Source organism: Myiozetetes cayanensis, unplaced genomic scaffold (assembly GCF_022539395.1).
Source record: "Myiozetetes cayanensis isolate MyiCay16 unplaced genomic scaffold, myiCay2020 scf2-11, whole genome shotgun sequence".
In the NCBI taxonomy this organism is placed as follows: domain Eukaryota; kingdom Metazoa; phylum Chordata; class Aves; order Passeriformes; family Tyrannidae; genus Myiozetetes; species Myiozetetes cayanensis.
Genome location: NW_026087411.1, coordinates 69002244 through 69022758, shown reverse-complemented (window position 1 = coordinate 69022758; position 20515 = coordinate 69002244). Strand labels below are relative to the sequence as shown.

At 42.8% G+C, this 20515-nt stretch overlaps 1 protein-coding gene across 1 annotated transcript in view; it reads left to right on the top strand.

The window, feature by feature from the left end:
- Positions 1-11074, top strand: part of CDC40 (cell division cycle 40) — a 37538-nt gene extending 26464 nt beyond the window's left edge. Inside the window, exons 10-15 of the mRNA XM_050315866.1 lie at positions 384-485; positions 1843-1958; positions 2043-2176; positions 6914-6990; positions 8752-8896; positions 10011-11074. Of these exons, the coding sequence (XP_050171823.1) occupies positions 384-485; positions 1843-1958; positions 2043-2176; positions 6914-6990; positions 8752-8896; positions 10011-10188 (752 nt within the window). The 3' untranslated portion in view covers positions 10189-11074. The remainder of the gene's footprint in view (positions 1-383; positions 486-1842; positions 1959-2042; positions 2177-6913; positions 6991-8751; positions 8897-10010) is intronic.
- The last annotated feature ends 9441 nt before the right edge of the window (positions 11075-20515 follow it).

The window sequence follows — 20515 nt, the reverse complement described above, 5'->3', positions numbered from 1 at the left end:
CTCCTGTAGGGTTTGTCTCTCCTATTTTTCATTAAATGTTGACATTTATTGGAGTGTTTTAAATTTCTTCTGAAATTCTGCTTGTGTATCAATCTGTGACACACAGTGGTTGGTTCTGTGCTATGTTTTTGTTTCTCTGGTGCTTTAGAGGTGTGAGGAGTTTGGGGGTTTTATTCTCATTGTTCTTTAGGAGTTAATTTTTTTTTTCACATGAATTCTTTACTAGTTCTCATTAAGAACTTCAATGAATGATTTTATTGTTCTCTTTGCATTGTTAGACTGGAGCATTTAACTAGAGTTTTTGTTTAAAACCACCCCCCAACAAATTAGATCTAAGCATGAATGGATGAAAGGTCATCATTGCGTTTTTTTCTATTTTGTAGGACACAGTAAAGCTGTTCGAGACATCTGTTTTAATAATGCGGGCACTCAGTTCCTTAGTGCTGCGTATGATCGCTATCTTAAACTCTGGGACACTGAGACAGGTAGGCTTGTATTTGTAAACATTGTTATTTGGCAGGACGTTTAATTAACAGCGAATGTAAAGATATATTATCATCCAGGTTGTCTCCAAATATCCTTCATATTGTTTTGTAGCTCAGTGTTCAGCCTGTCATTACAGGGTGTATTGTCTTGTTTCCCCAACATGTTTTGCTGTTATCTGTATTGGTGCAGTTGACAGTACCTGTGTACCTGTGTTTCATACACATTTTCATTTGAGAAGTTTGATAGTTATTTGTAATGCTAGAACAATTTTCAGGAAAAAAGACAACATTTTGCTAGATCATTTAATTGCATGTTTACATCTACAGGCATAAATTACTCTTTAGACCTAAATATGCTTAATTTAGAAGAATTATCTCACTTGATCTTCAGCTTAACCTGAGCTTGAAGAATAAGAATAGGAAACTGAGCTGCTGGTATAAAATGTTCGAGGGTAGGTCTGATGCTCTCACAGAACTGCCTTCCAGATGCTCTGTAACATTCTGCTACAAATAGTTTCTTAAGCTTCCTAAGTTAAGGTGTCCCTGCTCTCAGCAGCATGGTTGGAACCAGATAATCTTTAAGGGCCCCTCCAACTCAAACCATTCTATGATTCTATGAATTTAAAAAAATACAGGATAGATTTTGTCAATACTCCTTTAAACTAAAGTCTCTCCCTAAGACAGGAAGTTCCCATGTGTGAAAAAGTCATTAGTTCTCTGGATTAGCAGTGCCATTAGTCTTATACAGATGGTAGCCAAAAAGGTGTCAGTCAGATTCTTCAGTCTTGAGTCTGAACTCAGTTATTTAGATAGAGCTTTTGGATTAAAAGGAGCTCTTGTAAGTTATGGATAACATGTAATCAGGGTATTTTTGGCTGAAGCTGTGACGGGAGGTCAGGGCTTTATTTTGCAGCTGGGTTACTGTTATCCTTTTCTAAGCTTAGGCTTGAGGAATTCTTGCCTGAGTTTTCATCTCTTGTTGAGAAGACATCTGATCCTAAGGAGGTGATGCTCTGCAAAGACAGTGGTCAGCATGTGATATCCTGACCAGTCGTTATCTTCTTGATATGTCCTGGTGACATACAGGTTACTGAGCAGTCATATTGTTTTTGAAAGCTGTAGTAAACTTACAGAACAGTTTGTATGTGCACATGTTTATGCAGCTGTAAGCGTACAATTGTGAAAGAACGTCTAATCAAAGAGCAGAGCAAATTCTACCCTCTAATCTTCTCAAGGACTTTAAGCCAAGTATTTTCTGCTGTTAGTAAAGTATTTTTTATCAATATCTGCAAACAACCAATCAGCCCATAGAACTTCCAACCTGATGCATGCACTATGAATGGCTTTTCTGTTGCAGGGCAATGTATTTCAAGATTCACGAACAGGAAGGTTCCTTATTGTGTCAAGTTCAATCCTGACGAAGATAAACAAAACCTCTTTGTTGCAGGGATGTCAGATAAGAAAATTGTGCAGGTATTTATTACTGAGTATTTATTTCTTTAAAAGTTCTGGTATTTAGTGAAAAACAGATTCTTATTCTGACTCTTTTACTTGTAGTGGGATATTCGAAGTGGTGAGATTGTGCAGGAATACGATAGGCATTTGGGAGCTGTCAACACCATTGTGTTTGTGGATGAAAATAGAAGGTTTGTGAGCACATCTGATGACAAGAGTTTAAGAGTCTGGGAATGGTAAGTTTGAAATTTTCAATTTTAACATAAAGTATATTATGAGCAAACGGAGAAGAGAGTTTATTTTTAAAGGTATACATAGCACATAAGCTGCTGGAGTGTACTGAGTTCTAGCTAACTGAGGAAGAGCTTTGAAACCCTGTTCTGGCTTAATACTTGAGACAGTTCATAGATTTCCTCTTCCCCAAAGAAAAGATAAGACAGCCCTATCAGCCTGAAGCACAATGCACTCTATGAGTGGTCTCTGCTCTCTCTCCTTTCCCCAAGGGTGTATTAGTCACTAACTTAAGCTTTTAAAGAAATGTTTGCTCTGTTACAATTAGTATGTGTTGGGTTTGAATGCTTTGAACTTCGATGTGCATAGTATTATATATGTTTGGCCCATGTTTGAAATAACTAGTTTAGTGCAGCTTTATTTCTGGTTTTCTGGTAATTTGGGGTTTTTTGGCAACTGTTGATACAGTATGAATACAGTAGATGCCAGAAAAGTGAGAGTCTGTCCAAGGAAAAATAATAAGAAATATTTTAAATTTTTTTAACATTTAACCTGGGGAGAAAACAGATCTATCTGAAATATTTTCCACAAGGTTCTAGGCACTAGGATTTTCAACTTAGGACACTTAAGATTTCTCTAGTATTTGAAATTTCATTTTGAAATAATCACTCCCTTATCTTTAGGTATTCATTTCCTTTTGCTGTTCACACATGCAAAGCTGTTGCATAATACAAACACTAGTTCAACAGCTCTGTGACTAATCAGTTCCTTCCCAGCTTTTTTTTTCTTTCAACTTAGACAAGAGACTCCAATCTGTGGTATTGGAATGTTACCCAAGCAGCCAGCTAAATCCTCAGCATGTCTGTGATCGCCTGCTATCATTGCCAGCAGCAGCAGTGGGAATGACCAAAGTCTAGGAGCTCAGGCTTAGGCTAGACATAAAATGCTGTCACCATATGCCACTCTGAGAGAGCTTCTGTTCAGTACTTCATAGGCATTTACTGAGCTCCTTAAAGAAAAATCTTTACAATGCCATGTCTGCTAAGGAATGTCTTCTCTCTGGTGAGTGGGAGGATGATCTCGCTTGCACAGATCTGTTATTTCCTTAAGATTGGATTGCCCTTGTTCTGTGAGCTTTGTGTTGATGGCTGAAATAAATAGTGAAGTGGGTGGATTTAGTCACTGTGGGGAAGAGCAGGAAAGGCAGAAAGGTTCTGGCATGGGAACATCGCAACCTGATTGTTCCAGTAGCAGTAGTTTTTTTCCTTCTGAAGAAAAAATATGTACTGAGCTTCTGGTACACTGAAGAAAGAGCTCCCTTGTTGAAATAATAGGGAATTGAACTGTAAGGCAGTATTCTGTAGTGCAGTTGTTGGGGATTTTTGTTTTATAAAGAGCAAATGTAATGCCATCTTTCTGGGCATGACTTGAAAACCTTTCCCCACAACCTACCGTGTTCTATGTTAATTGGTCTGTAGGCATATTTCTATAATTTCAAGATCCAGATTTTTAAAATGCCTTAAAACTAAGTTAATATATTCTCTAAGAAAGCTTTTGGAGCTTAAAAACTTCCATGGCAAATTCTTTCTCAAATCCTTTTTCCCTGAGTTCATAAGGAAAATTATCTGCTACTTTGGGTGATTTGGTTACTGCACTTACTAGCACTTTTCTTCATGTGTTCTTCAGCACACTATTCCTTCAGTATCCTACAGAAACAAAGTGGAAGTAATTATGACCTGAGGATGGCCTTAAAAGCCAGTAATTAAAAGCTGGTCTAATTGCTTAGTTTTAATTGTCTAGAGGAATTTTGTAGTGTGTTTCATAAACACTTTGACTTGGCCAGAGCTGGTAAAGGGATGGTATGTCTGACTTCATCACAGTGAGGAACTTCTGAGAATTTAAATCTCCTTTTCCCAGGAGTTCATCCCATGCATAGATTTCACTGTGCTGTGCACTGAATTGGAGCTACTTGGTTGCCTAAAGTTCAAACTGTATGTACAGCACAGACCCTTGCAGACTAAATGGTTTATTTAGGAAAATTAATGGGAGTACTTGAAAATTTGCCTAGTTTTGCATTTCATGTGATTAGATATTAAAGTTGGCGTGGATATGTGTGTATGGATTCTGTGTTCTCTCTTCTGGAAATGCAAAGTGTTATTTGTCTTTGCTTCATATGTGTCTGATCCTATGTGTCTGATCTGTTTATCCTTGGATAAACAGTGAAATGATTTGGGCATTTGACCTCAGAGGCTTTTATTTCCTTTTACCTCCAAGTCAACCAGCAAAGCAAGAACTGTACAGTGGTAACAGCTACTGTGCTGACAGGCTTGGAGGCTTGTCACCTCTATAGAGCTGTGCCCCTCAGCAGACCTCTTCTGTCCATCATTCCTGCTAAAGATACTGTAGTCTCCTGAGAGAGCTCTTCATGAGATGTGGGTCCCAAAACTGGATTGGGTTGGACTTGGAGGGTTCGGTTGGTTTGGCTGTTTTCCTTCTTTTGTTAAAAAGACTTTTCTCTATCTTGCTTAAGGAAGAAGTTGTATCAGGACCCCCGAATATAACACTCTAAATCTTGGCTAGCAGATACCACTTTTGATATTTGAAACTTTTCAGCCTTTGAAGTGCTATGACGTGGGGAAAGAACTTGAAAATATTTAAATTTTAAAAATTCACCAAACAGTATATCACATGAGATTTGAGGCTGGGCAACCATGATAGCATTTGTCTTGATGATTTTATTTTAAGGTGTTTGTAAGGGAGCAGGCTGGTAATACTTATTTAGCAATTTGGAAGTAAATGTGAAACATAAATGTATCTCTTTATTCTGCCTAACAGTTTATTGCAGCATATCCTGCAGCTGTCCTAAGTGTGTCTGGTAGGTATCAGCATAAAGCAGAGCTGGTGTGGAGAAGAAAGGCAGAGCAACCTGTGCTGCATTTAAATTTCTGACTGCAGTACAATTCAGCATTGGAGATGCATCTTCTGGGATGAAACTGCTTAATAGGGCTTTCAGTGGGATTGGTTTTACCTGGCGTTGAGGACTTCAGATGACTGGTGGTCTTTAAGAGTTTTGGATGGTGGGAGCTGATCAGGACCTGGCCTTACTGCAGCAATAACCTTGTGTCCTGTTGCAAGAGGGGTTTGAAACCATTTGGGTAGGATGTGGCGTGTGGCACTTCTTGTGCTGTTGTGTTAGTCAGCCTAAGAGATTATGTGAACTTTTTGTTACTGCTTTAGAATCATAGAATCATAGAATCATAGAATAGATTGGGTTGGAAAAGACCTCCAAGATCATCAAGTCCAACCCCTGATCCAACTCTAATTACTATATCATGGCACTAAGGGCCATGTCCAATCTCTTTTTAAAAACTTCCAGGGATGGTGAATCCACCACCTCTCTGGGCAGGCCGTTCCAATGCCTGATCACCCTCTCTGTAAAGAATTTCTTCCTAACATCTACATGTTTGCTGCCCAAGAGTAGTCTTAGGTCTGCCTGTTTGGAAGCCAGTTATCTCTGGCCTAAAGCACATGCTTTTATCCGTGGAGTGTATTAAGTGGGTTGCCCTTCTTATGCTGAGGGGTAAATGATTTTAACATTTAACACACGGGAGCATTTGTGTCACTTCTTGACAGCAGAGCAGCTTCTCACCCTGCTGCCCATGTTCATATTGTTTATTGCAAGATGACAGGGAAAAAAACCTAGTCCACAATAAAACAGGATTGTAATTACCTTGCTAATGTCGACCATGTTGCCATTCAGCAAGGCTCAGGCAGCTCGTACGAGGCAGCCACCCACGCTCTCTGCTCCCTTCTGCTGTGTGAGTTAGACAATGAAGTCATAAACATCCCCTTTGTATTAATTAATGTTGCTACAGAACATTTTGCATGTTGTTTTCTGCTGAATGCATTAATCGAATCTATTTTCTGCTGGAGGTTTCTTTTGCTTAATGAGAAAGCCATGTGCATGCCTTCCCTCTTTGCCAGTCTTCTAGTGTAGGATATGCGGAATACTGTGAATATGCACAAACCGTTAGTAATCCAATTTATGTAGTAAAAACCAAATGACAGTTGTGCAGAGCAAGGATCACACTGTACTTGTTTTTTCCCTAGGCCTCTGTACAGGACAGTGTCTGTTCTTACCATACACTGGCACAGTCCTGTATGCGATTGAGCCCGGGGACTTCTCCATTCTGTTCAGCTGTGAACATTTGGGATTGGTTGGCATCCCATTTGGGGAGATTAGGAGGAAAAGGGTATTGTCAGAGAGATGAGTGAGTCTCCTGGTTTGTTTTCCTTTGAAAAAAGAGGGGGAAAAAAAGGCAGAAATATTCCAGTTAAAAGTCAGTAAAATATCCCAGTAAGATATACACATATATATATCAGTCTATATACACATATTTATCAGTCTATATCTACTTATATAAGAATTCTGTACGAGCTGCAATTATAATGGAGGCAATAAAGGATCGTGGTGTTACAGTTTTATTCTTAACAATTGGAATTATGATTCTGCATTAGACTCTGGGTCATTTGATGAGGGTAAATTCACGTTATCGGAGGTTATGGTGTGGCTGGAGCTCTCTAGGTGGGCATCAATAATATTTTTGATCTTTTGCATATTCTTCCTTTGGACATCATGATATGTTCTTTAGGGTTCAGTCACTAAGTAAATCAGCTGACTGGAGGCAGCTCTTTGGATGATCTCCATGTCTTCATAAAGCACATACTTCTTCCTTTTGCAGGGACATTCCTGTAGACTTCAAGTACATTGCTGAACCAAGCATGCATTCCATGCCAGCTGTGACTTTGTCTCCAAATGGTAGGTTAACACTTTACTGCCTCCTTAGGCCTAATTTACTAAGGCATATCTTACTGATTATATCTCTGTAGTATTGCTGCATTGCATCCCCTTGTCACCCTACACTACTCCCCTTGCCAATCACTGTGTGATTGGACTGGTTCTGGTTTTGATTTAAAAGTCTTAAGAAGAACACATGTCAAAATGAGTGTTTATATCAGGGTAACTATCCATTTAAAATTAGATCTTCATCCAGACAGGGCAAAAGGACTCTCCTTTCACAGAGCTACCATGTGCTCTTTGCTGTATTTGAAATATTAAGAGAAACAATGGTGGGAACTGACAGCAGTGGCAAAGTACTAAGCAAGTTCAGTAGTCCTTGTGGTGCAACTGTTAAAGCAGAAACTGATGTTGTACGTGATCCTGTTCCTTTCTGTTCTGAATATAGGCCAAATAACTCTTGCGTAAGAGAAATCCCAAATTATCTCAGTGTTTCTTTATGTTAATGTTTCACTGGTTTATGTTCTTCAACTAGAATCATACTGAAGGAGGAGAAAGGTTTAGGGGCTCAAGTAATCACTGAAAAACCTTCTTACAGGACAAATCTCTGTTATTTGTTTTGGCCAAATTTAAATAGCCATTTAGTGTAACCATTATTAAAGTGTTGCCAGATTTGCAGTTAACAGTCCCATTATGCTGAGTAGTGGTTGATCAGCTTGTTGCACTGCTGACGTTTCCAGCCAGCTATCAGCATCAAATTGTATTTGCTTTGCAGTGTAAATGTTTTGTTCTTTAAAAACGAAGCGGGTTCCTAATATTAAAAGGAAGATTCTGGAGAAGGAGGTAGCTGCATTTGACAATGTTAGCTTCCTAAGCTGGCCTTTTTCACCCCGGTTTTGAAATTGCACAACTTGCTCTACTCTAATTTCTTCTGAGCAACTCAGGAAACAGACCTTTTCAAAAGTAGAAGAGGAGAATAACATGCTTGGGGTACACACTTCATTTGTTACCTTGGGAGGCTGAAGACAATCCTCAAATTCCAAACTAGTAGCAGGAAGAGTGATCAGATGTACAGTCAGCACATTTTATGTTATCACTGTTCGGGTAAAGCACCATAAAGGCAGTGACAACATGCAGAGTTCAGGACAGAAGTCTCTGTTCTAGGGTGTTCTGTAGGATATCACCTTCATTGGATTCTCAGGCAGGAGTCAATGCACTGCCAAGATGGAAAATGAGATAGAGTTAAGATTAGAAAAGCCTCCATGTTTTCTTTTACTAAAATATCTTTATTATTGCATTCTATTAAAGCAGCGAATGCTAAATAGTTGCAAAAATATAAGTATTTTCAGACTCCTGAGTCTACCTTAGGCTTGCTTTTTCCATAAAGAAAATAAGACACGACTGTCTTAGAGTACCCACAAAACAGGTGCTGAAATAGATTGCAGCTAGATGTGGGGTTTTCTCCCTGATCTGAGCTACCTGAGTGCATGCCCCAGCAGGCTTACTCCATAGCTGAAAAGCTTAAGAGTATGTCAGCAGGGCTGGTGCAGCACCTTGTTGTAACAGCCAGAGCTTTGCTAGAGTCCCTAGTGCATTTGTAGGAATGTAAGATTTTGGCTCTTGGCAGTTGTACCAGGCAGAAGCAATATCAGCTGCTACACAATGAAAATCTGGATTAGGATTGTGCAAGAAAAATTATAAAAAATCTCTTAAAAAATTCTAGTTACGTCTCTTTCTTCAGATGCAGCAGCCTTATACCACTTCTTCTTATTGCATTTATAGGGAAATGGTTGGCTTGCCAGTCAATGGATAACCAAATTCTGATTTTTGGAGCTCAGAACAGATTCAGATTAAACAAAAAGAAAATTTTCAAAGGTCACATGGTAGCTGGCTACGCCTGTCAAGTGGATTTTTCACCTGATATGAGGTAAGTTTTCCTGGAAATGAACTTCATCTTACAACTTGCAGGTACAGACACTAAATTTCTTTTTGAATCCTCTGCAACATTCACGTGTGCACAGCCATTCTATCAGCTCAGCATCGGAGTTCCTTAGCCAGGCGGTAGAACAGAAAGTTTACTCTTAGCATAGGATAGCACTAAGTTATCCTTGGGGATTGCTCTGAAGAACATTTAGAAAACAATCTGGGTAGTCCAGATCCCCTATTCACTGAAGATGATCTATAATAATGGCCAGTCTTCACGAGCGAAGATCCGGGGAAGGTCTTTCCACCTTCCAGCCTGCGCATTGGATTTTTTAGGTGAGACACAGTGTGCGCAGAACTGAGCCCACCCTTTAATCCTAAGGTTCATCTGCCGGGGCCAAGCGAGCTTGGACGGTGGCAGCGAGGTCCTTAGGATGTAGATGGATTGCCTTTAAGGCCTAACGAGCTCCACCTGCCCGGGAGTGCTACATTACTATTAAACCATCCGGAGACTCCCCTCGTTTTACCTCATCCTGGCGCACCACAGGAGGCTTCCATGTCTGACTCACATCTGGCTCCTTATTGCACGTGGTCTGCAGCGCAGGGCCTGTTCCCACAACATTGTCTAGAGTTACCTGCTTTCCCAGTTTCTAGGTCTGGTGTAGGGATCCTCATTAGCTGTTCAGACAACCACCCCTTTCTTCCTGTTGGCTCAGTAATATGCCCATACACTTAGTGCCATATGCACATAAGACATCAGTTACTGTAAAAACTGGAGAATAACCTCAGCAAAGCTGGAGGAAGAAGTGTGTATAAATTTTAGAGGAACTTCTGGCACTTTCTCTTTTGCTGATGTATTCTCTTTGGTTCCAGTAACACAGGGTATGGTATAATCGCATTGCTTAGCACATTTACCTCACAGTTGATGAATCACCTTCTGCAGGACTTGTGCGCTCTGCAGCGCAGCGTGAATGCTAATTTTCTGGTAGGTTTGTTTGCAGGCTGTCAGACAGGAAGCTCACTGGGGGAAGCTCCTTTCTGTTGCTCACTGTAACAGTGTTTTAATACAAGCAGTCTTCGCACATGATACAACTTTTATTTTAATTCTGTTAATATAGCTATGTGATATCTGGAGATGCAGATGGAAAACTGAACATCTGGGACTGGAAGACGACAAAACTCTACAGCAGATTAAAAGCACATGATAAAGTCTGTATTGGTGCAGTGTGGCATCCACACGAAACATCTAAAGTCATTACGTGCGGCTGGGATGGTCTTATTAAACTGTGGGACTAAAGAGGAGACTACAGAGACCTAGAGATGCAAGTCCTGCACACATCTGAGATCAGAGTGAATTCTGCTGTGAGGATGGGTAGGTGTGTGTAATACTGCAGTTCTCAGCTCGCTGTATATATGCACTAAAATCCAAGAAATCTTCAGAAGGCTCAACTGAAAGGATATAGTTCTAAATATGGCATCTGGGTATGAGGAGCTGAGGTCATCTGAAGCATGCAGAATCACGTGCTAGTTTGTCCTGTCACTGCTTGTGAAAAACATTCTTGTAAAATAAAGTAATTCTAAGAAAAACTATTTCTGTGGTTCTGGCTGTCAGAGATGTGAGGAGTCAAAGGAGAAACCCAGCAATTGTTAACTTTCTTCCAAAAAAAGAAACCTTTGGTACCTACTGCAAGAGCTGGAAAAGATGTGTTTGTTTACCTGGTTTTAGGTGGTATTTTGTTGTCACCAAAATACTTCTGCCTTTATAAAGCACAAACCCACTTACTGAGATTTGTTATTTCAGAGTAGAAATGAAGAACTAATTGGAAGCTATCACGTGTCAGGTAAACTCTTATCAACTGAAGACTGCATTCATACATAGTCATAGTTTCTTTCTGTAGAATCATGATGATGACCAACTTTCACCTTTGCCAGTAGTCCTCATTTTCAAGATTTTGCTTGTAATGGTGGGGTGCTATGTGTTTGGTTTTTGTTCCCCATATGCTGCTTTTGTTCTGATAAGCATGACATATTTAAAAAAAAAAAAAAGTTAATGTCTCTTGTTCAGTTTGGAATAGCTTGTATTATAAGCCCCATGAACGTTTTGACAATTTAATGTATGTACATGTCACACTTTTTCTCTCAAAAGAACTTATTTTTAATAAATCTTTTTATAAAAAGTCTACTTATTTTTATTCATTTTTTCTATCTTGCAGTGTCCATATAAAATATTTTCTATCATTTGGTATTTTAATTTGCAGTTGTACTGGATAAACTCATTCTCTAGCAGTGTTCATTCAAAACTAATGCAAGCTGGTAACAGGAGAAAAAAATATTTTCAGTTCCCAGTCTCCTCTCTCTTTTTGAGCTCATAATGGAAGTAAAAACATGTAGCAAATCTTATCCCATTGATCAGTCTTTTAATTACAGGTTTGAATTATACTATATTGTTTACTGTAAATCCAATCACTGCTCATCCAGGAGTAACTGTCTTAATTGACAGCAGGAGAGAAGCTGAGGCAAAGAATCCCAGATGGTCTAGATGGAAGGAAATGGATTGGTTGTTTTGTGGGTTTTGGGTTATTTGGTTGCAAGACAATTCTGGTCTTTCACAGAGTACTTACACAAGGTAGGCTCTTGTGAGTGAACATGGAGCTTTGGCATTTTTAGACCAACTCTAAAGCTGAGCTCAGGAGTCGTTCCAGTGTCAGTTCGTGCTGGTGTGTAACTGCACCAAGTTTACATGTTTCTGTTTACTCTCCCATCTCAGTAGCCTTGTGTGCCTGAAAAACTCCACACACTATTTTCACAAGCAGTGGATATGGGTGGTAACTGGGCCTTGCCCAGCCTTGCACCCATGTGAGTACTGAGATAGGAAATGGTAGAGCCTGGAGAGAGAGAGAGGGAAGAGCTGGTCCAGCATGTCCTGATGACTGATCTCCTTTGCAGGGAGAGAAGATGGTGTTCCTGTTTCTCTGCTCTTCAGGGTGTGGGTGGGAAGGAGCTGCTGCTGTCTCACAGAGGGTGGATTTCCAACAGGGTGCTTTTTATAGGGAAGGTTTGATTCCTGAGCTGGGAGTTGAGCTCTGGTGTGTGCTCTGCCCCAGGTCCTGCTTCAAGAAAGGGGGCTGAAATAATTTGGGCAGCTACAGTGTGCCCTGACCGTTGACTGTTAGTATGTACAGGGAAATAGGGAGGAGAAGAGGAATAGAGCAAATAGAGAAACTTCTCACAGGAACAAATATCAGCTTTCACATCAGAAACACCTTTCCCAAATGCCTTTAAAGCATTTAAATCATAGTACACAAAACGCTTGGCTCTGTCACTTGTGCTGTGTTTTTCCATGTATCACTGTCATGGTTTCCAGCAACTTGAGATATATATTCAAAAATATGTAAATGCAAAGTATAAAAATAAGTGTATAAACTTGCAGTAATATATTGGGTGTTGTCTTTGGAAGAAAAAAAGGAGAAATGTTTCAATCAATTCTGTTGGAGTTGATGAACTGGGATTAAATGTTTGCAGCAAGGCCAGAATTGGCATTTCCTTAGAAACTTTCAGATAAAATCCTTTGTCCCTCACAGTTGGTCACTTCGTTAATCTTTTGTGGAATTTCTCACATCTGCATTGAAGCCTGCAGGGGGAATTTTTATGAGGATAATTCCCTCTTGTCAGCTTGAGAGTTGCAAACTGCAAAGCTTGTGTTGTCAGCTAGTTTGCTGTGCACAGGGATAGATGGCGTGTTGTCAGTGTGGTGCGAGTCTAGACTTGACTTTCCAGCAGCCACATGGAAAGAGATTTCTTTCTGGACTAATCAACTCAAATCATGTCCTTCCCTTCTCTTCCTCACTTCGTGTTTCACCAGAAATTGCTCTAAGTGTTGGTCAGAGCAAGTCTGGTCTAGACCCCCTAGGCTGAAACTGGCCCTTGAGCAGACAGAGCTGGGGAAAAGGCAGTGTTGGGAGAAAAGGAAAGCATGCATTTAGAGTTCCCCCAGTTTATTCTCCTCTGACATTAGATGGAGAATGCAACACAGTGATTCAAGCCGAAAAGAGCATCTTGGGAGGGTTGCAGACAAGTGTGTTGCAGTGCCAGGAAGGAATACAGGCAAGCTGGAGTGCAGGGCTGCTGTTGCAGCATCACGATTTTGTTCCCCTGGGTCACGCATCTGTAACTCTCAGAAATGACGTGCCAATATGTTGCTGCTTTTATTAATACTGATTACGGTGGAAGTCTTAAAGATCAGGCAACTACGTCCATCATTCTTAGAGTTCTACCAGGGGAACTTGATAGTTCTTTTGGCCTTTAGCCAGCTTTTTTCTTGGACTTTTTTCATATATGAGAGAGGGAAATGTCCCACATATCCTCGTGCAACTTGCTGGTGAGGAGGCTGGCTGTCTTGAAGCAGATGGTCTTGGCATCTGTCTTGCTCAGAGTTTATAACTGTCCCCAGTAAGATGGGGCTGCTCAGTCTTTGCCCTCATTATGAAGAACAAACATCAGAATTACGGTGCATCCAGAAAAGTCCAAGATTGTCTTGTAAAAAGCCGATTTTTAGCAGCAAGCAGATGTTCAATATGCCGTTTAACACTGCGGTCTTTAACGGCTGATTTAAACAGGGAGCCTTGCAGCTCTGACAGCCCAGTAACATCATGTACTTTCCTTCTTTCTACCAGCTGGTTATTACAAAATCCTGCTCCTGTTTGCTAGGAAGACTCCATATGACAAGCAGCCTGCACGAGGGGGAACACGCGGAGAGTGGAGGAGGGAAGGGAGTTTTGCTTGGAAGGCTGTATGAACAGTTGAGCCTATATGCCAGAAAAAATCAGTTGCCACGGGGGTTGTTCCCCTGGAGACTACTTAAGGACTTGTTACTGTAGGTAGTACTTCACTAGCATACACTCGAAATTTAAGTCTCATACTTTGCAGTAAAATGTGTCTTTTCTGTTAGGCATCTTGATAAGCAAAACAGACACCACGGCTGTCTTGTGCAGCACTCAGAGAAAACTGCTTGTGGCAGGGCTGTGTTTATAGAAACTGCTTGCAGAGTCTAAAGCTTTCAGAAACGAGTTGCAGTACTTTCAACAGGCCAGGGACCTGTGAATTCACCAGGCCCACTGGAAGCTTGACCTCAGACCTGTCCATTGTTTTGTATGACAGAATATTAAAAACATGTTATGTGCTAAAGCACTGAGCCTTTCTGAGCCTCCTTTTGTCCTGCTGTGCTTCGTGCCACTGGGAGGCTCCTCAAATGCAAAGTTACTGCAGATGTGCTGTGCTGGTCAGTAGAGTGAGAGGTTCTCATTAGGCCTTTGGGTTTTTTGGTTAGTCTGAAAGATGTCAAGACTAACTGAGCCTGCTTCTCTGGCTTGGGAAAAGAAGACAGCAACACAAATCCTCTAGGGAGTTGTTTTCAGTAATAGGAACTTCATGGAGCTTCAAGACCACTGACAGTTATCCAGACATAGTTCTGGCAGTGCAGATTCTTCTCGTCCCAGCCTAATTGCCCCACAGTTGGCGTCTTGCTCCTTTTCCCCAGATATTGCGGAATTAGTCTATATTTTTTTTTTTTTGGTGGAGTTTAAAGTCTTGCACAGCAATATTAAAAAAAAAAAAAAAAAAAAGGCAAAAATAGTCCTGTCCTAGAAGATCTGTAACAATTTAACTTCCCACCCTAGCTTGCACCAGGCTCATTTCCACACACACCTGGCTCTTTGCTCACCCACAAGAGTTGTTTATATTTTGCTTTGGCATCCCTATACAGTCTTGCTCCTTCAACTCCTCCTCATGTACTCTATAAAACGTTCTCCCTTCCTTGGAGACAGAAAGGGAACTCAGACTCTAAAATCATTTGTCAGGCCAGACATCTACAGGGAAAAGAGGGAAGGCCCATTCCCTGGAGTTTTCAAAACCACGTTGCGTTTTGTCAGAAGAGCTTCCCTGCAGCAAGCTCCTTTCTCTGCCCCGCTGCTGACCCTTTGGGAATACCATGGTACAGCAGGGCGAGGGGCTTTTGTTTGCTTTTTGTCATTATTCTTCCAGTATTAAACAAATGGAATTCCCTTATTGAATATTTCTTCAGATCCTGAATTCTCCTACTTCTTGGAGCAATTTTCCTTCCCTTCATAAAGAAATAGCTAAAAGGCACTTCAAGGGCCTCTCCTGCCTGGCAAGTCAGTTTGAGGGGTCAGTGTGGGGTTGTCTGGTAAAGCCCTAGCCTCTGTGTCTTGGCTGCTCCTGGCTGGTGTCCACGGAGAGATGCAGGTCCTCCCAGGGCACGGCTGCTGCTGCTGCTGCTGCTGCTGCTGCTGCTGCTGCTGCTGCTGCTGCTGCCACCTTAGAGGTCTGACACGGGTCAGACCGTCCCCTCCTCCCTGCAAGGGTGGTGGCGCCCTGGGTGGTGGCTCCACTCTAAATATCTGAAGGTGGATGCAAGGATGGGATCCACACTGTTTGTGTTTGATTCAAATGTGGAATTTCAAATATGGGGGTGAAAATACCAGCTGAGGCACAGAAGCATTTTCATTACTTGCATAAGTTCTGTCCTGTGTATGGCGCTGCACTTCCTTTCAGGAAACTGCTTAAAGCCAAACACCTATGGTGGTAATCCACCAAAAAGAGCAGGGACGTGGCAGTGGTATTCACATTTGAGTCAACATTTCCAGGCAGCAGAAAGCGGACTCCCATTTCCCCCTTGTGTAAGGTGCTGCCTTATCGGGATAAGGGACGTAACATGGGCTGTCTGCAAAGGTCTCTTTGGGAACCAGCTGAAACTCTTTACAGCGGGCAGGTCAAACTGTGTCTTGATCAGAGACTTCTATTTCAGGGAAGAAATCAATTCACTGTTGCAGGTGGTTCCCTTCAAGTGCCAGGCTTGCTCTGCAGGTGCCGCCCCTGAAAGCCAGGTGGGGAAGCAGGTATAAATGTCCCTGAATGTAGGTCGGCTCTGAACTTCCATCAGCACTAAACCAGGTCTCTACTGACTGCAATTAAGTGTCACATTGTGTTAACAAGCAGGAAAGAATCACGAGTGATTTCCTACTGAATAACCCTGAGGATCTTTTCAAGGACAAGGGAGCAGCTAATGAAGCTCATGAAATCAAAGTTTTGTAATGAACCAGATGGTCTCAGCTGTTGAATAATTTACCAGAGAGAATGAGTGCCATTTCTTCAGGTGTGCTACTGGGTGATTTGTCTTCTTGGCATCTGCCAGGAAAGGCCAGACATATGTTCCCTTTATGCTTTCTTTGTTCTTTCACAGTTGAGAGGCTCCCCTGAAGAACAACCCTTCACAAGTCACTGATGGGATCAAAGCCTGGGGCCAGAAGAGCATGCAATAAATGGCAGGTTTTGGAGTGCAGCAGGAGGTCAGACCTTTGGTCAAATTTTTGAAACTCCAAGGAAGCCAGCGTGGCATTCAGAAAGAGACAGGTTTTTCTGGAGGAGCATGTTAATGTTCTAACATGCTACCATGGGCTCTCTATGGAAAGCTCACGATGCAGTATTAACTGTGATGGTTTTGGGGGATTCACATCTGTTGCTGCTCTTCACTAGGTCACAGGCAGCACCTGTAAATTCTGACTCACAAATGTGTGTGATTTGTAAGTCGCTGTGGGCCTCTCTGAAAGAGAAATACCCTCACAGAAGGATCTGTGCAAATAAAACTGCCCCTACACATGGGTCATCTCTGGAAAGATCCACTTCAGACTGACCTGAAACATCTCCTGGTGGAGTTGTCCAAGTGATGCAATTATGACTCCGCATCAGGAATGAGACTTGGTCATCGTGTCTTTGTTAGCTGGGGTTGGCACTGGCTGTGGCCACCATGAATGACCTCAAGTGTGGGCAGTAAGGAGGCTCCTGGGCTGCAGGCAATGAGCTGGCTGCTCTGGAGAGCTGATGTGGATGCCTACAGGGAGCAGGGGGAGATGCCCAATGCACCTGGGGACGGTAGGCCAGGAGTCTGTGGGGAGAGCGGGGCTGGGCAATACCCATAACAGTGATGCTGAGCAGATCTGGGGCCAAGTCTGACTTTCCTCCTTAGCTGCTGCCAAGGGAAGGGCCCTGCAGTGGCTCTGAGGAGCCATCTCTCTTCCTCTCTCTCTGGCTGGTGAGAGGGAAAAATGGGCTCTGCTGCATTCTCTGCAAGAGATGCTGGATGCTGCTGCCCAGGTGTGGCAGCCTTTTAGCAATGCCAAGACAAGCCATGGGCCCTTTATTCTCGCCTGGGCATGGCCACACCATTACCGGTCTCCAGGCTGTGGCTGTAAGGGCAGAATGCCCTGCCCACACTGGTTTTAATGGTGCACTCTGTACTTAACTCTTGGAGAAGGGGAACCTATGGTGGTTTCTGTGCAGGTCTGATCTGGGGAGAGATGTGGAGTGCAACACTGGCATATGGTCGCTGCATGGAGATGGTCTCAACAAGCTCATCACCTGCTTCACAGTCTTTCCAACAGGCTCTTTCCTCCAGAGCTGCTCCTGGGCAGTGGAAGGCTCCCTGCAAAGAGCCATCCTACAGGAACAAGGCCAGCTCAAACATGGATGCCAGACACATGCAGATGTCCCTGAGGTAGCTGGTCTGGTTGAGAGACAGCATGTAGCAGTAGATTTGGCAGGGCTTGGCTGGTGGATCCTCAGCTCTGGCTGAAGCAGCATGAGCCTGTGGATGACAGAATTCCCAGATCCCTACCTTTCTCTCTCAGCACAGTCCATAACAGGCTGGAGATACCACCTGAGCAGGGTGTACAGCAGTTGTGCCTGGGTACAGCAGTGGGTGGACAAAACCTTACCGCACACAACGCCCCTCAGCACCAGCCTGTCCACTGGGGCATTCAGCCAGCACTGGCTTGTCTTCTCGCTGTGCACATACCTGGCAGCTCAGTCCTTAGGAGATGGGAACTGAATTCATTTAAGGGTCTCTCCTTTAGGTAAAAGAGATCAGTAAAAGAGAAGAGGGATAAGGGCACAAAAGCAAGATCTCAGAAAGGCTGAACTGTGCTCCAACAGATGTGAAGTAGAAAGGCACAGACAGTGCATTAAATAGGTGCTGTTCATTTTCTCCCACAATATCCCATAACTGCCTCCAGAATGATAGATGGCTTTTATCTATCCTGCATTTGAGATAAGGTTCTCTTTAAAATTACCATAGTTATTGGAATCTTTTTGTGCAGAAGATGTAGCCTGAAGTGTTCCTGACTACCTGGCAATCCCAAGCAAGAGATTAGCTGAGAATTTACTGAATTGTCTTACTAACCAAAGAAAAACCAGGATGGACCTCTACTCCACTTCTGTAATTGCCATATCATCATTTTTACTTCAGAGAAATAAACTATGGAAGATACGCTTTGGAATTTTAACATCTGGGAGAAGTCATTTGATTTGTTTTTTGCCCTCAATCTATTGGTTTCTTAAACAAATGATAATAAGCTACTTATTCTAAGACTAGGTAGGAGAAAAAACCTGTACAGTGCTAGAGCCCATATTTTTAAATTTTATTAATAAATCAGGACTCACAGCTGGACTTTTGCCACCCCATTATTTGAAAAATGGGAGTTGAGCCATTCTGCAGTGCACCAATTGCGATCATTCCAATAAGCTAGATATTAGTTTAGGAAACCCTGGCAGCCTCTCACATTTTGATGAATCTCCTCATGGCCCTGCATCATTAAACAACCTCAGTACTTAACGTATGAGGGTTATAGGAAGCATGGCTGTCACAGAGAAGGCATTTCCTACTCATTTTCTAAGGTCATGGATCTCATGGGTTGTGTATTAGCTGGCTCAGGGATGGCAATAGGCAGCTTGGCCCTGAGGAAAGTCCTTTGCCCAACTCTTGGACGTGGGGAATTCAATGCATCTGTAGCAGGTCATCTTGATTTTGTTGCAGAGCTGAGGACGTGGTGGGCCCCCACAGCGTCCTGCTCTGGGTGACTGCAAAGCCTCTTGCTCCCTGGTCCAGGCAGGATGTGCAGAAGCAGAAACAGGGGCTACTTTTATAGAATCTTAGAATATCTCAAGTTGGAAGAGATTCAGTAAGGATCATTGAGACAAACTCACTGCTCCTCACAGGCCTACCTAAAACCAAACCGTACGACTGAAAGAGTCGACCAGACACCCCTTGAACTCTGACGGGCTTGGTGCCATGACCACTTCCCTGGGAAGCCTGTTCCACTGACTGACCACCTTCTGGGTGAAGAACCCTTTCCCAGTGTCCTGTCTGAACTTCCCCTGACACAGCTTCATTCCATTTCTTCATGTCCTGTCACTGGAGAGAGGAGAGCAGCACCTCCCCCTCCACTGCCTCCCTTGAGGAAGTTGTAGACTGCAATGAGGTCACTGCTCAGCCTTCTCTTCTCCACTCTGAACAAGCCAAGTGATCTCAGCCGCTCCTTGTAAGTCTTGCCCTCGAGACCTTGCACCATCTTGGTCACCCTCCTCTGGACACACTCTAATAGTTTGATGTCCTCATACTGTGGCATCCAAAACTGCACACAGTACTCAAGGTCAGCAGTGCAGAGTAGAGCACCTCCCTCAACCAGCTGGTGATGCTGTGCCAGATGCACCCCAGCATATGGTTGGCCCTTTTGACTGACAGGGTAAACTGCTGCCTCATATTCATCCTGCCACTGACCAGAACCCCAGAACTCTTTCTGCAGGGCTGCTCTCCAGCGTCTCATCCCCCAGTTTGTACATGTAACCAGGATTACCCCCTCACAGCGGAAGAATTGTAAAATTATACCAGAAAACAAAATGGCACCAGCGGGTATTCCTCAGCCTTAAGACAAACTGGAAAAGATGGCCTGGCCATGTCCATTTACTAAACACTTTCAGCTTCTCAAACAAGGTGGCTGCATCCAGGCTGTTTTTGGCTTGGGCTAACTCATGGCTGTGCCAACTCATGACTGTGCCTAGGAATCATCTGGGAGAATCCTAGATGGCCTGAGCCAAAACTGTGCCCAGGATCTTGTCAGTTAACCAGGCAGCCACTCCTGTGAATGCTGCCTGTCACTGCTAAATTTCCTAGCACAGGCACAGCTGGGATCACCATCTGTCAGTAGTCCCAATCCAGCAGCACCGTCCACCTTCTTCCCTAAATGAGGCATTTGATGTGCAGAAGCCCATGTTAAGTCCCTCCCTTAAAATTAAACTCCACTTCAGCAAATCCTACTGTAGAAGTAGAGGGATTTCTTTTTAAAAGTAAAATGAAAAGGGAGGGGCAATAAATCAGAGACTCCATATGACATAAAGCACAGTCTGTGACTGAAAAGCATTAGGTTGAAAACCAGCATGCATTTGTTATAAAAGAAAGAGTTTGTTTAAAAAGTTAAAGTTTCAAATGTAATTAGAAAGATTGATGCAAACCAAAACGCATGAGGGTACAGAGCCAGCTTTCACTGAAGAGATTAAAAACCCGTCCATTTCCACTAGTCCCTCACCACATTAGTCCTTCACCAACTGAAGCAGGGAGGGGTGTTTTCTGCATCTTCCAAAGCAATCCAAGGTTTGTGGCTTCTGTGGTCAACGCAGATGCTCAAAGCTGGGTTTGCTGCAGCAGTTTCAACCCCTACAATGGCTCCTCAGGTCGAGGTGGGAGGCAGGTGCTCGGGCCAGAGCTCCCCACAGT